This window comes from Malurus melanocephalus, unplaced genomic scaffold (genome assembly GCF_030028575.1).
Source record: "Malurus melanocephalus ecotype Western Australia unplaced genomic scaffold, MMel_1.1 scaffold_505, whole genome shotgun sequence".
Lineage (NCBI taxonomy): Eukaryota > Metazoa > Chordata > Aves > Passeriformes > Maluridae > Malurus > Malurus melanocephalus.
In genome coordinates, this window is record NW_026623737.1 from 285197 (window position 1) to 303091 (window position 17895).

The 17895-nt window shown below is 49.5% G+C and overlaps 2 protein-coding genes and 1 non-coding gene across 4 annotated transcripts in view; 1 reads left to right on the forward strand and 2 right to left on the reverse strand.

Moving 5' to 3' along the window:
* Window positions 1-372: 372 nt before the first annotated feature.
* Window positions 373-16233, reverse strand: MORF4L1 (mortality factor 4 like 1). Of its 2 annotated transcripts, XM_057381329.1 has the most exons (14): window positions 16128-16233; window positions 14168-14214; window positions 12088-12155; window positions 10337-10402; window positions 9854-9940; window positions 9618-9698; window positions 6773-6835; window positions 5119-5144; window positions 4460-4548; window positions 4253-4354; window positions 3749-3837; window positions 2507-2679; window positions 2120-2204; window positions 373-990 (listed from the first exon to the last, which is right to left on the reverse strand). In XM_057381329.1, exons 1-14 carry the CDS (start codon window positions 16165-16167, stop codon window positions 906-908), a joined length of 1101 nt encoding a protein of 366 aa, XP_057237312.1. In that variant the 5' UTR covers window positions 16168-16233; the 3' UTR covers window positions 373-905. The 2 variants fall into 2 exon arrangements, with proteins under 2 accessions (XP_057237312.1, XP_057237311.1); XM_057381328.1 differs by lacking the exon at window positions 10337-10402.
* A 183-nt stretch (window positions 16234-16416) lies between these two features.
* Window positions 16417-16489, reverse strand: TRNAK-CUU (transfer RNA lysine (anticodon CUU)). The gene has a single exon. It is a non-coding gene; the product is annotated as a tRNA-Lys (tRNA).
* Window positions 16490-17311: 822 nt separating this feature from the next.
* ADAMTS7 (ADAM metallopeptidase with thrombospondin type 1 motif 7) overlaps window positions 17312-17895 on the forward strand; it is a 36053-nt gene continuing 35469 nt past the window's right edge. The window contains 1 exon segment of the mRNA XM_057381331.1: window positions 17312-17423. Coding sequence (XP_057237314.1) covers window positions 17330-17423 — 94 coding nt within the window. The 5' untranslated portion in view covers window positions 17312-17329.

Consider the following 17895-nt stretch of genomic DNA (forward strand, 5'->3'; position numbering starts at 1 on the left):
GGGGACATGCATGGGATCCTCCTGCCCCTCAGCCCCCACAGGAAAGGCTCAATCTCACCTCAGCTGCACCAGACCAGCCCCGAGGCAGGATGGGTCCCAGATCCCTCAATTCTGTGGTTTCCTGCAGTAACATCTGTGATTAAAACCTGCTATTTTGCCTGCAAAGAGCAGCTACTCAGAGCCCAGCCAAGTCATGCAATGCCTCCAAGAGATCCAAACCCCTCATTCCTTGGATCAGCCTGGCCAGGACACTCACACGGCAGTGACTGATGCAAACACAAACATTAGAAACCACATTTGAAATTAAAAAAGTTTATTTGCAGATCTGTAAAACAGCTCTGTGAAAGACCAACATTTCCAAACACTACGAGATGAGAATGCAGTTTCCTAATGTTAGAATATAAAAAAAGTCACAGTCCTTCAACTACCCCAAGAAAAACAGACATTTATGAAACAAACATTGAATTTCCAACACCAAAAAGTCACTGGGGCGAGTGAGACAGTCAATAGCACCAACACAGGTGACACAGCCCTTGTGGGTCTGCCACTACTATGGAATAAAGCGGGTTAGCGAGGCCAAGCCTCCGGGGAGAGCAGCTCTACAAGCACTGAGTTCAGACAATGACAGAGCAGAACACATTCCTTTACATCCCAGCGATGCAAACACCAAGCCAGAAACACCACAGAGCTCCCGGGAGCTCTGAGCTTCCACTTCGGAACAAGAAATTCCATTGGAGAACAAGAAATCTTCCCAACTTACATGGCAGTTCCATTTCACACACACAACTTTATTCACTTTATGTTTACAGGAGCTGTGCAGGAGCTGTGTGATGGGGAGGTGAAGGACATGATGCAGAAGTGGACAGCGGTGCAGGATCCAACCCTTGCTCCATGGAAAAGTGGGATTACACCGCTTTCCGGTGGTACTCCGGAGGGGCCACCTCATAGTCACTGGCACTGAACAATGCAGAGGAATTCTTTGCTAAATACCTACGAAAACAACGAAAACGTTCCATTACTTCTTGCCCAATTTCTCTGCCATTCAGTGAATCTGAGGACGAGGAGGTGTTCGCCCAGGCATAGGGTTTGAGGAGCACCAGTCCCACACACAGCTGCTCACATCATCTCTACCAAACACTTCCACACCTGACAGCTCAGCCAAAACATCCATCCCAAATAAGCTGTCAATCATCTCTGGCTCCAGGTGAGCTCAGGATTAACAGCATGAAGTTGTTGACATGTGAGGTTTGGGCAGCTGCTGCACCAAGAATACATTTGCTACTGATCTACTCAAAGGAGTAGGGACAGGGAACAGGACACCAGGAAGCTCTGTCTGTGAAACAGGGACCTCAAGGGCTGAGTGAAGGATGGCAAGACAAGGAATGGCCAAAGCTAAGGGTTATGTGCCATTAATTCTCATGGAATGGATTCAGGATTTCTGCTCACTGGGTTCACTGCACAGCCAGAGCTCTTCAGCAGCTGCATTTCCCTCAGACTGCCCCAAAAGACCAGGGCTATCCCAAGGCAGCTCTTCCCTGACTGATCCCTGTCAAGCCCTGCTGCAGAGCCATCCTGGATTTATAGAGGGTTTTCTTTCAACTTACAATAGCTCTTAATCATAGAATCATGGAATGGTTTGGGTTGGAAGGGACTTAATGCTCACCTCATTTCACACTGAAGTGTTTTATTATTAGAGGATGTTTTCCTCCTCAACAACCCATGGCATGGTTACAGGGTACCACAGCACACTAAAGCCCCAGCGACAGTCTGTTCCAGAAGTAACATTCCTAAAGTTCATCAGTTTTTAAACGTTTGCTCAATTGTTGTTGAGTAACTGTTGTGTAATTTAATAGCTTGCTGGAATTATCATCTGCTTTTTTTAGCAGCTATAAATAAATGTTAAAGCATTTATTTTGCAACAAGGAACAGATGGGACAGGGTAGAGGTGCAGACTAACAGAACAGAGAAGTGGTGTCTGAGAGGCTTCACTGTAATTGTTGGGGAAGATCCCCCACATAGGCCTCAATTATACAACAATTCACTAAAAAGGGGCAGCCTCACAGCAGCCTGAGCTCACTGAACTTTATCTTTCTCACTGGTAGACCTTAGAAGTACTCACTTTAAGAAGTCATGCAAGTAGTTTAAGAGCAAAGCCAGACTCTTCTCATCCAGAGGTGTGTAGGCCAGCATGGCTCCGATCCGCACTGCTCCAAAGGAAGGACACTTGTCACAAACACTGCTTCAAGTGCTTGTTTCAGTCCAAAACTTCACAGCAGGACAGAAAAGCAGCTCAGGAATCTACTCCAATATATACAAGCTCATCTAAACCAACCAGACTTAAAAATCCACCTCCATCCCAAACCCCACAATGGTTCAGAGCCTTCTGGATACATGGATAAGGAGAGAACAACCCCACACTTCAGAACTGCCTTCCACAGACTTATGGGAGGGAAAGAAGCATTCAAATCCTTCCCACTGCTCTTCCTCCCTCACAGATGGCACTCACCRAAGAGCCTCAGCAGGTGTGGGGCACCGTAGACCTGGGACATGGGTGCGTCCGGGTGATCCGCCAGGATCTCGGCGTACTGGGGCCTCTCAAACTTGTACAGCAGCTGAGTGCCCAGCATGACATTGAAATACTCCTTAATGCCAGCCACCACCTCGTTGACAGCATATTCCCTGGGGACAGAGAGACTCTGCAAGGCCTGCTCCAAGGGCTGCATGGACAGAGCTCGACGTGGGGACACCACCAAAACTGTGAGGGCCTTTCACAGGCATTCAGATCTTGCAAATTTGTCTGGGGACCTTAAAACCCACAGGGAGGGATGCAATTCCAGACCTCCTGGAAAATGGGCTTCTCCAAAACTGAGCCAGGATTTAGGCAAACCAAGAGCAGCAGTTTTCAGTCATCCTCTCCAAGAGAGGGATCCTGGGAGTGGCCCTTCTGAAGCCACAGGCAGCACTGGGGACATTCAGCAGCTTTTCTGTTGTCACCAAAGCTCATCCCAGCCCACAGTAGGTTCAAAGSACAATATTAAAATAATTGCACTGAAGAGAGGGACAGCCCCTCAATATTCGAGGCTCCCTTCCTCCTGGGCCTCCACTGCCAGATTCCTGCAGGCCTCCAACCTCACCCTGCCTGCACAGGAACTGGCAGTGACACAGGAGCACAACGCTCACCCCACCCTGCCAACAAATTCAGAACAGGCATCAGGACAATTACATCAAAAGAGGTTAAAACAGCCTGACAAGTCAATGATCTGCTTCCCTTGAATGGAAGAAAATTACTTCCCCTTTCTGTTCTCCCTTTCAAACAGGAAAATTTGCTGCAGAGTAAACACACCTTGTTTTGCTCAGGGCTGTTTGCTGGGGTAATTACAAACAATAATTAGCTTTGCCCATCTGAGTATTTACAAGTCCTCMTGCACCTCCCTGGCCCCCGGTCCTGGGCCTGTGAGGGAGCCCAGGGGCACTGAGCTCACCCCACATAACTTTTCTGGGAAGCTTTTATCAGCTTCCTTCAGGAAAAGACTTAGGAAAAGTTGGGAAGCAGAAATCATATCCAGAAAGCAGAACTGCAGTCTGGAATTACTCCCTCAGGATTTCRACACCTCCAGCACCTTGGGCTCAGAAAAGGACAGTGGACATGGGGCTGGGAYAGGTTTCACAGCCTTATTCCATTTTCCATGGAATCCAAGTCCTACAACAGTTAAGGAAGTGTTAAAGGCTGTCAGTGACCACTACTCACTTGTTGTCAGTATTCCCTCGGGATTTTTTGTAGTTTGCATAATCCTCTAAAATGGAGTCCACRTTCTTCTTGGCAGGGAGGTAGAAGAGCTACAAAAGTAAAACAGAAAAAATACAAGTTTGTTTCATTTTTGCAGAATTTATACCTGGGAGCCGAATTGAAACCAATGCTCACCAGGACACTTTTAGGATGAAATCAGCAGATTAAGATGATACAGATCATGAAAGGAACGTCCCTACCTGTTTTAGTTGGGTATTTAAAATCCCCAGCCAAGCTGGGGTAGTGGAAGGTGTCCCTGCCCATGGAACTGGATGAGCTTTAAGGTCCCTTCCCACCAAAACYATYCCAGGATTCTCTGTCTATACCCAYGTGTCCACTTCACACTTGTGCTSCTCAACAGCAACCTGCTGCTGAACTGCTAAATCTCAAAGTCAGRCCCTGTGTGACAGCTCCACAGCAGWAMACACAGCTGAGCCCAGAGCTGGGCAGGATTTCCATGGGTACCTGTTTCTGCCTGGTGATCAAGTCCCAGTCATCCACCAGCCACGGCTTCAGCTCTTCGGGAATCTTCACCTTTACTTCAACTCTGTTCATAAACGTTTCTTCCTRAGAAAAGCCAAGCCAGACTAATTACTCTCAGACACTAACTGGGAACACAGCACCCTTCTGTTTTCCACCAGAAATCCCTAGGAGGGAATGGAAAATACTCACACTTTCAACTGTTGGATCCACCCGGGCCCTCTTCTTCCTGGGAGGCTGGGGAGTCTCACTGGTGCTGCTCCCCTCTCCAATGCCTGGAGCTGTGCACAGCACAGAYAGCAGGAAAAAACAGCAGTGAACATTTAGGAGCAGGACTTCAAAGTAAGGCTCAAATTTTTCTCAGGTCACCTTTGCACCTGTCGGTTCAGGGTTTTTTGGTTTGTTTTAAATATTACTTGTGYTCTGGGAGTCCCCCATTTGTGCCAGTTTAAACTGCTGCACTGACACTTACCTGAGAGAGGTTTCTGCACTAGAACCAAACCAGTCTGTCAGATTTTTGRGGAGAATTTTTGGACCCAGCAGCTCAGCTTTGCAGCTGTGCCACATCTCCATCTCAGTGAGAAAACCTAAGTTTGACTTAGGAAATCATTTCAGCAGGTCAACTTTGCTTTTTAATCGCAAGAGCACAAAATCCTGACAGACTGAAACAAGTAGACATTGTACCACCCAGAAAAATGTGACCATTCCCCTCCTGAGCAGGAAGAGCTCCAGGAGCCCAGAAGGGACAGCACAAGGGGGCAGTGAATTATTGGGGCAGAATGAAGGTCTTATTTCAGCCACGAATTCTTCACTAAAGAGATGCACTCAGATGCAAAATAAGACAGACTTACTTTTCTGCTTGTTCTTTTTTGTTTTCCTGCAAGAAGAACACAAATTATTGCACGTATCAAGAGAGTGGTACTTAAGGAAGCCACAGCAGAAAGCCAGAAACTATTTCAAGCATTRAGCACAGGGAGCAGATCCTCAGGGGCCAGGGCAGTGTTTAGCTAAGAACACCCAGAAGAAATACAAGCTATGACTTGGCTTCAGAGCTATGGTACCACAAGATTCTTCATGGAACAGGTTAGAATTCAAAACATTTTTGGGATGTTTTGTCCTTCCCAAGTGCTCTTGGAGAACTACATGAGATCTGCAGCTGTTTTATTTCAGGCACAATATGGCACAAGGAAACAGAAGTGCTGGAAATTTCCAGAAAAATCTCATTAACTGAATTAACTTCCAGCAAAAGAGTGAAAAAAAATCCAGTTTTACTCCTGCAGCAGCACAAGGAAGTTTCAGTAACGCTTCATCTATTTACTACCCATTTTCAAGAAGTTTTAGCAGGAGTACCACCACTYGTTCTCAGTTTGCCAACATCAGCCTTGATCGACTGTTCAAATATTGTGCGTTGGGTGGATCAATCTCTACCAGACCAACACAGATTCCTTAGAAATTCAGCACTCTCTCAAGTGACCCTTGTTGTCAGGCTCTGAACTGGGTTTATCAAGACCAGGAAATAGGCAGAGTTCCGAGGAAGGGCTGGAGATAGGAAGAGTAGAGGGGTTGCTTAAAGTCAAAGAATCTGAACTGAAACTGTGGGCAGGACAATTCCCAAGTCACAAATAATGGACTGGTGCGTTGAAGAGAAAGGCTTTTCTTCCAAACCCAAAGTCAACAGGGAGGGACAGGGAGTCCTTCCCAGGATTAATTCACAAGATAAAAACCACATTAACACTTAAAATAGAAGCAGAGTTAATTYAAAACCAGATGTTATTCCCTAATTTGTTATTCAGTGCCATATCTTCCCACCAGAACATTACTTACCCTTCCTATTTTTCAAGCACCCATTAACTCTGTTTCCTGATTTTCAGGCCCATGAAATATAGAATAAACTCTTAGAAGTTGGAATTGAGCAGAGCTACATTTAACAAAGCCAGAAGGTGTTGCATAGGCAGCCACAAAACCTGCTTTAATGACACATTTTCTCTGTTACAGCTTCCAGTTATCAGAAGATAAGTAATTATTTTAAATCCAAACCTGCATTCCATGCATATTTCTATTTGATTACAGATTGCTTCAAAGCTTTTGGACCCAGCTGCTGCAGTTTACAGAGTTATTCTGAACAGACTCAAAATACAGCACAACCAGGACCACGTCCCAAACTATCCTTCTCCCCACCAGCACTGCTCCCAAGGCTCCAGAAAACTCTTTGTTACTGTTTCCATGAACTCCATGCTGCAGGGAGTAGGCAAACCACTGGAACCTTCTAGAAAGATCCAGTGCCWAAAGTCTGGAGTCAGCTGAACACAGGGAGTGCCTTCCCACTGTACCCAGTCCAACCAAAACGGTGCAGGGCAGAGGAACTGCAAAATGGCTGTAAATAACCCCAACCGAGGCCCTGCTGCCAAATTGCCCCAGAACAGCTGAGGGCTGCCAGGGTCTGTGCAGAAAGCTGGGAAAGAGGGTGGGATCCGAGGGTGGTGTGACAACCCAGGCCTCACTCACCGCGTGGAGATGGCTGGGGTCTCCAGGCAGCACACGGTGTGGGCTCCATCCCGCCGGAAAAACCTGCAGGGAGYGGGAGAGATGTCAGAGCTCAGGGCAGCCATGGGCCCAGGAGTCACACATTTACCTGGCAGTGTATCCCTATTGAACATTCCTGCAGGATAAGCTGTGCTTATATTATTGCCATTATTGATTGGTTATGTGAAGAACACATTTTAGAATATCAATTATCTGTCCCTCAGATCCTCCAGGAATGCTGGACATTTACATTTACATTATGTGAAGAACACATTTTAGAATATCAATTATCTGTCCCTCAGATCGTCCAGGAATGCTGGATTACATTTACAAAATGTAAATTCCGAGGCCCACAGAGACTGAATGTCACCCTTTTGGAACAGCTGTGTGAACTGTTTCTCCCCTTCCCCACCAACAGTACTTTATGTATCTGCAATGAGCTCAGATGCACAAGGGAACAATCCAGAAATTTGATTTTGGAAATGTATTTTGGGATTTTCCAGAAGCCCTCTTGCCTTTAGCTGTTAGCAGATATAAGAGGCATCGGTCAGTAATAGATCACAACCTTGCAACATTGCCGGTGCAAGTCAGAGCATTTCCTCCCCCACAGCCTCCAAGTAGGGAAGAAATCGCTGAGAACAGCCCAGGTGTAGCTCAGAGAGATGTGCTGAATGTGGCACTGGCCAGAGATGAGGAGCAAGATCAGAGCTACAAGCACGTGGGACCTGCTCTAAGTTACCCCCCCCCAACACCCAAGCCAGGCTGCTGCCTTCCCTCTTCCTGTTCCCAGCTCGAGGAATTAGCTTTTCCAACAGCACAAAACAACATTCAGAGATTCCCTTACATCTGCCCTGCCCTGTGGAGCCAGCACACAAAGCGAGGCCCCGGCGGTGCAGAGGCGGCCTGGGCCTGTGTGAGCTCCGGCCTGTGGGGTGGGTTAATGGCACCCTCAGGGTCACACCAGAGGCCTCTCTGCTCCTGGGGCTCCCCGGACACAGCCCGSTGTGGGGAGGAGAAGCCAGCTCTGACTCTGATAACTCAGGTTATCATTCCCAGCTACAGAGCCCGAGGAACCGCCCTGCTCTCACCCCTGGTGGCTCCAAGAGGCAGCAGTGGCCCCTGCCGAGCTCATGCTCTGCTCTCTGGGGTGCAGAGCCCACACACGCACAGCTGAGGCAGCAGGGCCCGGCAAACCCACCCCCGCCATCGCCATCGCCATCGCCAGGGCTCCCCTCCCTCTGCTCACACAGACACTATGGTGCAACAGCACAATGASTAATGGTCACCATTTAGACCTGTCTCAATTAGATTTTAATGACTCTCGTTATCAGCTGTCTACACAGATTTGGGCTGGGCTTTGTCTGACCCCACATGAGGACAGGCAAGTGCCTGATCCCTGTGGGAGGCTGGGCCTGGGCTGGCAGAACTCATCTGACCTGGAGCACCTGAGCACAGGGGAGAATCCAGCCAGCACCAGGATCCCACAGACCCTCTGGGATCACACAGACCCTCTGGGATCCCCTTCCCCAGACCAGGATCCCACAGACCCTCCGGGATCCCACAGACCCTCTGTGATCCCCTTTCCCAGACCAGGATCCCACAGACCCTCTGGGATCCCACAGACCCTCTGGGATCCTTCCCCAGATCAGGAACAGCAGACCCTCCAGAATCCCCTTCCCCAGACCAGGAGCCAGCAGACCCTCCAGGATCCCACAGACCCTCCGGGATCCCCTTCCCCAGACCAGGATCCCACAGACCCTCTGGAATCCCGCAGAACCTCTGGGATCCCACAGACCCTCCGGGATCCCACAGACCCTCCGGGATCCCCTTCCCCACACCAGGAGCTAGCCACAGTGTTGGCCAGGCTTTGGCTAATCCCAAAGTGAAACTGCTCCAGGATCCAGAGCAAACCCCAATTCCCTGTCCCCACTTGTGCTGCACTCCTCAAAGCAATGATTCATGTTTCATAACAAACCTTCCCTGAATGASACACGAAACCTGCGGCTGCTGCCAAATCCACTTCTTAAGGACTGATGGCATTTCAGCAGCTTCCTTATGAGGACCAGAACCATAAATGAAGTCAGGAATTCAAAACGCCCCATTAATAATCGCCATCCTCATCATTAAGTGAAACATTGCCCAGAAAGAGAGGTGATGACAAATGAGCAKAGCAGGACTGTCTGAAAATCTACCACAAAATCTACTGTCTGCCCTGAAAAACTGAAAGGATGGAGTGGAGGAAATCTGACAGTCACAGCTCAAATTAATTTTTCTGATAGATGTCTGAACTTGCTTCGGGTCTCTTAGGATGCAAACCCATTTTTAATTTGGTATTTATTGGTTTAGTTTTGGCAACACCAGCCAAAGAAAGACTTTTGAAATGTAGTTTTGACACCTGTACCGTAAGAAGGCAAAGCACTGTAAGGATTTAATTCCAAAGTGCTTGGAAGAGCTGGGAAAATCTATAAAGAAACTGATTTTACTGAGGTACATAGGACTCATGAGGAATGACCACTTTTTGAGTGTCAGGACACCAACTTTAACGGAATAAAGTAAGAAAAACAGAGTGTGTCCACTCAGMACCTTAATTCAACATTAACTCTGCATCATCTAAAAGGCATTTTTAATAAAACACTTTAACAAAGTGAGACAGCTTTTGCACGAGCTGTGCCACAAGAAATGGAGTTGAGCTGCAGAGCCATTCTAAGAAAAATACTGAAGATCAATAGTAACACTGACAAGCAAAAGTTTGGGAGGTATTTTGGGCAGGGTTTGGGGGTGGGTTGTCTTGTTCTGGTTTTTTATTTTTAAATAAAAAGCACCTTACACTTCAACATTCTTCTGCTGCAGACCAGAAGTCTTCTTGCCCGGAGCAGCTCCTCTCATCTTCCCCTCTGCATATTGTTCCCTTTAAACAGAGCATATTCAGAAATACAATTTGGTGGAAAAAGAAGCTTCTTTGATTTTGGTTTAAAACTCAGTAGCTTCCCTTGATAACCAGTTTTGGACTCATGCTCTATTAAATAGATATTCCCTGCCAAGGACTCCCCACACCCTACTCACTGGTTGGCCTTCTGGAGTTCTTTTTGTTTCTGCAGGTTGGTGTCCACGTATTTGAGCACTCTGCTTTCTGGAACCCATTCATCCCAGCTGGAAAAAACCCMGAGAGAAATCATCACTCAAAACCATCCCATGATTGCCTTCTACACACAACAGTCAATTAAAAGCTTCCCAGAATTCAGGACTAAACTCTGCTTTGAGTTAAGTCATGGACTGGCACAGCTAAAGGTCCAAGTTACCAAACATTCCCCACTGACTGCAGCTGGAATGGTTTCTCTAGGRAAGTGTAACCCCCTGTCATTTCCAGTTTCCCAAATTTGAAGGATGGGAGAACACTATCTTAAATTTAAAAGGAGAATCACAGGAAAATAATATTCTATGCTTACAAAATTATGGGATATCTGTAGCCATAATAGATGGCTGAGAAAGTTTCCTTTATCTACTCCAACATTTTATAGGTTAACAAATTCAGCAATAGGATCTTACTGTAAGGAGAAGAGCTCTGATTTCTGTCTGTGAAGGAAACCAAGATGGCATGAATATTTGAAGAATCTGAAGTGAACGATTTAAGAGAACAGATGTTGGGGAAATTGCCATTACCAGCAGGAATTCCACTTCAACAGTGGCTCATCTGAGCCATCTGACAACTTATCTCAAATAAAACACATTAAAAGTGGCCAAGGTATTCTAAAGTACATCAGTTAAAGCTCTTTATAAAGAGTTCTGTGCCATTTTTCAGGAGCTGCCAGTCTTGGAGCATCACATGGCCAAACCAATACTGCTACAGGAGCACCAGRTCCTCAGAGGGTAGAGAAAAGGCAAGGGCAGCATCCAAAAATTACAGAGAAACATCTCCACTGTACCCAAAGATTCTGGGGTCTGGGCAGTGCTTGGCTCAGCAGTTTAAGCCACTTATCCCCTTCCTGCATGTCCAGCTGCAAGAGACCTTCCAGAAGTGCTGTGTAACCAGGTGACACATTTATACCCCATGGTGACACATTYATRCCCCATGGTGACACAGCTTTTTGGTACCCTGGCTATTGACACTGGCAGAGTCCTTGGGCAGTCCGGACATTACAGAAGTCCAGCTGCAGAAGGCCAAATGAAGGCTGTGCTGCCCTGGCTCTTGCAGCAACGCCACTTTTAATGTTGTTAATTGGAAGCTTGAAGGCAAAAAAAAAAAACAAAAAAAACCAAACTCAAACAGCACAAGCAAGAAAAGCGGGATCAGGACACCACTTCTGGCCCCCTTCACAGCATAAACAAGGGAAGGAAGGGCCAAATTTCTGCTGCCTCATTAAAAGAAGCCATCATACCAACTGATTATGCTGCTGTAAGTGTTGTGTTTACACTGCAACATCCCCTGCCCCTCTGGCAGTAGCAGGGGGGGCGGATGCAATTAAAAGTCACATCTAAAGCATGAGGTTCAGCTTTTAGTCACATCACAGAGATTAAGGCAKTTGTGACTAAGAGTCATCAGCATTGAAATGAAACCAACCCAAACAGGAAACTGCTCTGAGACTTCTGGGTCTGAAGAGCTGAAGTTTTGAATCTTAKAAAAAACCTCCACTTTTCCTACATTCAAACTGAGTGACGGAAAACAAAAAAAAAAAGGGTAAAAAGTACGTCAGTAGAACAACCTGATGGAAGTTTTCACCTTTATAGGCTCAACATTTATCTCACAGAGGTGCCTGTAATCCTCAGCCATCTCTCACCCAGAATCCTGCCAGTTTTGCAAGAGGGAAAAGTATCTGCAAGTTTACCCTGAGAAGCTGGAGCTAAAACACAGGCTACACATGCCGCTACCCCAAMCAACCTGAATGCACCCCTCAGCAAGCTGTGCTCCAAAATGTCCTGCCACACCTGGGGCAAAAGGCAGGGACAGGGGATTGCAGTGGGCTTGSCCCAGCTCAACAGCAGCTGCCTTTCCTACCAAGGAAGTTTTCACAGCAGAGTTTTCTGCCAGGGAGGAATTCCAGTGCTTCCCACCCTGAACAATCAGAGTGTTCTAGAGCACTCCCATCAGCCTCCTGACAGCTCTGCAGGAAATGGCCAGTTTGGCAATGCTCTCTTTGTGTTACATAAATCATCAGCTTAGGTCTAAAAGCATTTTGGTCCACCCCAGAGCATCTGCCAACAGCAGGGCCACGGCAGTGCTGCTGCACCCATCACACTCAAACAAAGCATCTCCCTAGGAAGGAAACAGAAATCCTGCTCTCATTGCATGCAGAACTTACTTTTTATTCCAACCACTGTAATGGATGAAGTATTTCACTTGCTTGTCCTTTATGGCAACCTTTACACACTGCAACAGAGAAGAAAGGTCAGTCAGTCCCAAAGAAAACAGGAGATCTCAGGGAGCTTTGCTGCTTTAGYTTGCAGAGCTTTCCCTACCCCTGAACTTCATGGCTGTACAAATTAAATCCACCAACTCAACACTTCCTGCAGGAAGTTCAAGTTGTGTTCTGGAGGTGCTGAGATTCAGCTGCCACTGTTCCCCCCCGAGCAGTGACAGAATGGGGCTGCTGTAAAACACACAGGATGCCCCTCTGGGRCTCCAGATTTTAGTCCCTTTTAAAGGAGTTTTTCTACTCACAGAAGTTATAATTGGTATTTGMTTGGCATTCAGAGCCACCTCTAAGTGTTTGAGAGGGCAGAACCTTYGGCTATACAACATTTTCTCAAGACCACACTGTGATGTACCCTCTTCAACTAAAAAAAATGCCAACAGAGAGGAACCGCCTAGTCCAGGAAACATCTGCAAAATGCCACATATAGGATTTAAACTCAGGCTCATGTAGACCTGTAGCAAGGACTAAGGTTCTTCTGTTGGAACCTCTGCCATATGTTTGGACAGCCTCACATTAAACCCAGCCACACACAGCCTGTGCCTGTYGCYACTTGTCTGGCRGAATAAAGGGGCTGAGCATGRAGCAAACGATGACTCAAAGAGTTCKGTAGCAAAATATTKTCCCTGCTGGAGGTTTGAAGGCCCTGAAGTGAAGCTCCTTCAACTCTGGATTGCASAGAGGCACAAACAGCTCCTGTCTGCCACAAGCCCTCACACTGCTCCAGCACAAAGAGCTGCTCTGACCACCTTGCTGTGGGACACCAAGGATGAGGTCAGGAACAAAACAACTGCTGGATTGAGAACCACAGGAGAAAAATAGATCAAAGGAGCAGGAAGAAAGCCAAGGTTATTATTCCTTACTACTGACAAAGCACCTTTTAAAATTAAATCCTTTAAATAAACAAATAAAACCCTTTAAAATTAAACTTCGAGTTCATTCTGCCAGTGCAGGAACTCAGAAGGATCCACTCAATATAAACAGGCATCTGGGAAATCCCTTCCAGCACCCAGCTGGCACAGCCATATCCTGCAATATTCATTCCACTCTGGAAAAAAAGAGGGACACAGGATGGAGCAGCACAGCTGCTGTCCAGCTCTGAGCTGTTTGAGTGACACAAGTTTATTTCAACAAAACCAGAAACCTCAATCACCCTCYTGTCTGCAGGCACTGGCACAACAACCCTGAGCGCACATTCCCAACAACCTCATCCTCCTGTTCCAGAGATGGCAGAGAGCAGAGGAGGAACACCAAAATGGGAATGGTTTGGAGCAGCCCAAAGCCCCTTAATGCTCTGGGTGCTATTTGAGCATTATAACTCTTTCTCCTGAAGAGAGAAGTCACGCATTTCTCCTGGCTTCCTGTGTTAACATTTATTGACACTAAATCGTAAAGGATTTAAATCCCTTCCTGAGGTGCCCCAGGAATTTCTGYGAGCCTTCTGGCCCACACAGCCACAAGAGCCCTTTTTGTCCCTYTCACAGGGAGTGGAAGCACTGAACCCCAGAGCTGTGCCAGCAGTAACACTGAGGCAGCAGGGACACAGATCTGCAGTGCAGGTTCCTGTGGTTAAAAAGCCACAGAGCTGGGAATGCCACTTCCTTTGGCACTGCAATGCAGCCTTCTCTGTGCGCTGGGGGTGCTGAGGACCACGGGCTGCACGGAGCCACCTCCCCCCAAGGAAGCTCCAGGTGAAGCTCAGACACCAAATCCTGCAGGCACAAAGGTGTCCCAGTGTCCTGGGCTATTCCAGCAGCCTCTGGGAGTCACCAGAATAGCTGCACAATGCTACTGGGCTTCCTGAAATTGTTCTGGAATAGAGCTSCAGGGTTTAAAATTGATTTCAGACAGGTTTTTGCTAATTTTAGTTTCAGTCCTTGATCCCATCCAGAGGCACAGCAGGCAAAGTGAAACACTCCCTTGCTGTCCAGCRTAACAGTGAGAGCCACCTGCAGCCACACACACCTACCTTGGCTTCATAAAGGAGAGGTCCATGGAAACAAAGCACTCGCTCACCTGCAAGGGAAGTGCAGAGAGACAGCTCAGAGCTGCAGAGGGCCATTTCCATAACTTGGGTCACCAGGAATAGCACAGAGCCAGTCCAGGGGCAGACTGGGATGCAACTCCAAGGCAGGTATTGTTTGGAGGAGCAAATTCACTCTGACMTCAAAGGGGATCGGAGCTGGGATTACTGAGACCCCAGAGCAGAGATCCCTGAGGATCCCCCCGAGGATCTCTGGGCAGGAGCAGCTGCACACAAACAGTGGTGCCAGCGACCTTGGCAGCACCTGGCACCAAACCCCACWTTCCTGCCCCTCCCTGAGCTGACAGACATTCCCAAATCCCACAGCAAGGCTGGCTGAGAACTCCTCCCCAGCCTCMACTCCAGCTGCAGCCCCCAGACCATGCTGGGCTCACCCACAAGCAGCTCCAGCCACCCCTCTGTGGGGTTACTGATCCAAGGCAGGGAATTCACTCTACTAAGAGATCCYACCTCTGCACCATAACCTTCTGACACAGGAAAGCCACTGCCATCCGTGTCCTTTTCCTGCAGGAAGAGCAGGACCTGGCATTCCCATTTCAGGGAAGTCAGGAAGACAGACCCCACTGCTGCTTCCCCACCCATCCTGGGGATGGGGCAGTGCAGGGGCTGGGCAGCAGCAAGAGACTCTCCTCACTTTGGGGGTTTAAGCAGAAGGAGATTGTCCTTCAGCCTGGTTTTATCTCCTCAAGGGCCAAGTCACATTGTGTGGTTACACTGTGGGAATTTCAATGTGCTTAACACAGGATATCTGAAGTCAGACATTTTTTTCTGGAAGCTGCAGTGCCTCACATTTTGGGGGAGATGAGCTGCTGATGTAAAATGCTTCTGTGTATCAAGAAAGAARAAGGCACAGGAGGGCTCTTCCGAAGTGCCCTACATCACACAGTCAGTGATTTTATTTAAAAACGTCCCTACGGTCAGGACTGACAATCAGAGGGGACATTACCACCCTCATTGTCACAGTGCTCACTASAGCTGGTGGAAAACACATCTCTGCTTCACAGATGTGCAATGTTTRCYAGCAGAGATGCCCACAGTTACTGARGAATATTTATTTTTWAAAAACACATGAATGATCTGCAGAAAGGGCTCTTTGTCTCTGTGATAACCTGGCAGGCTCCTGCTGCCTCACACAAGGCCTGTCCCCAGGATCCACASTGTTCCTTATCCCAAAGGGCACACATTCCACCCTGCCAGGGGTAGGGACACCTTCCACTRTCCCARGCTGCTCCAAGCCCCGTCCAGCCTTGGMCATTCCAGGGATGGGGCATCCATCTTACACCGTATCGCTATTTTTATCTTACTTATATTACTCTCAATCACAGCCATCACCTATGCAGCAAAATATACGCAGAACAAGCCTCCTAAAATGCTCAAATCCTGCTTATTCACCCAAACCCCGGTGCTTTGTTGCAGATGTGGATTCCAGCACAGCTGGAATCTTACTGYTGCCTCCATGAATCCTCCTGCACTAGGCTACCTTCCATGGAACAATAAATAATAACCACCTTTCAAACGCATTGAAATGAAAATCGCGACAGACTTGACAGATTTCAGCAGTTTCAATGCCGATGAATGTCCATGCAGGAAAATGAAGCATATTTGAAATAACGGGGTGGGAAGGGCCCGCGTGTTATTGGGAGGGAAGAGGAGGGACGGGAAGAGACAAAGACTGCGGGAATTCAGCTTTCCCACGTATTCCCACCTCGTCGGGGCTGTTGAGGAGCGGTGAAAGCCAAWTCCCCCCGAGCTGCGAGCACCGGGGCGAGCCCCCAGCGCCGGGCGCGGCCGCGGCTCCACCACTCCTGCGGCTCCGGTACCCCGGGCCTGCCCTCCCTCCACCCATCCCTGCCTGCCCGCACTCCCGGGCCCTGGTGGCACTCACCCTCCTGGAACTTGGGCTTGGGGTCCTGCTTGGGCGCCATTTATAAGGGCCGGTCCCTCCTCCGGCCGCTCCCCGCGGGGCCCCGGCGCTGCCCGGCCCGGCCCCGCCGCGCAGCCGCCGCTCGAGCATGCCGGGACATGGAGTCCGCGGGCTCCCCGCCCCCCGACACCCCGCTCGGGGCATGCAGCGACGGGTTGGCTGCGASGTGTTGGCTGCCGGGATCGTGCGGAGCGAGAGCGGGTGAAAAGAAATTAATAAAAATGAAGAAAAAAAGAGGAAAAARSARATGCGCCCAACGTGGGGCTCGAACCCACGACCCTGGGATTAAGAGTCCCATGCTCTACCGACTGAGCTAGCCGGGCGCTGCGAGTACGGTTTTGCAGCCTTGGCTCTCGGCACCGCCCCTSGCCCGCCCTGTGTATTCCCCGTTCCACTTGACAGAGGGCGCGAGCTCCAGATGATTTGTAGATTAAACATTATCGCCTAATTAAACATTATCTCCCTCCCAAAGCCGGCAGGAGCGGAGCACCGGGAGACGTCCGGGAAAGCKGTGGGATGCCGGAACCGCGAGCAGCCCCCGAGAGCTTACTTAAGAGCACCGACTTATCCTGGGTTTATGTTCCCGCTTCGTTTCAACCAGATAGAAAATAAAAAGAGGCAGCGACGTATAGTCCCGGCTGAGGAGAGGAGGGACGTTGCAACATCAGCTCAGCATCGTTTTCCATTTTTGACCGAAAATTCACCAGTTTTTTTTAGCGACCGCTACGGGGCGCCATCGAGCCACGCCGGCAACGCGCGATGTAAGCCCCGCCCCCTGATGTACATAAGCCCGCCCCTTAATAAACATAATCCCGCCCAATTGGTGGTAAAACACATGTCTGTCTGGTTTACATAACCCCGCCCATCAGTTGTTCCTAACCCCGCCCCTTGATGTTTATAACCCCGCCCCTGTTATGCATAACCCCGCCCATCTGTTGTTCCTTCCCCCGCCCCTGTTATGCATAACCCCGCCCATCTGTTGTTCCTCACCCCGCCCCTGTTATGCATAACCACGCCCCCTGATGTGCATAACCCCGCCCCTTAATGAGCATAACCCCGCCCATCTGTTGTTCCTAACCCCGCCTCTGGTATGCATGACCCCGCCCCCCGATGTGCATAACCGCGCCCCCCGCGGTGCGCGGAGCCCCCAGCCCGCCGCAGCCATGGCGGCCCCGGCCGCGCTGCGCCCGCTCCTGCCCCTCGTCCCCGTCGCCGCCGCGCTGGCGCTGGCCGCGGGCGGGGGCACCGCGGGGACAGGTCCGCGGCGGCGGGAGCTCGGGAGGGGCGTGCGGGGGGTCCGCGGATGTCCGCGGATGTCCGCGGGGCTGAGCGCTGGGTGTCCGCGGGGATGCGGGCGGGATGTCCGCGGAGCGTGGGGTGTCCGCGGGAATGAGCGGAGGATGAGTGCTGGGTGTCCGCGGGACTGTCCGCGGCATGTGCGCGGCATTGTCCGCGGGACGTGCGGGAGACTGTCCGCGGAATTGTCCGCGGGACGTGCGGGGGATTGTCCGCGGGGCTGTCCGCGGGACGTACGGGGAACTGTCCGCGGGGTGTGCGGGTGACTGTCCGCGGGACTGTCCGCAGGATGTTCGCGGAGTTGTCCGCGGGATGTATGGGGGACTGTCCGCAGAATTATCTGCGGGATGTGCGGGGGATTGTCCGCGGGACTGTCCGCGGGATGTGCGGGGGATTGTCCGCGAGATGTGCGGAGGATTGTCCGCGGGGATGC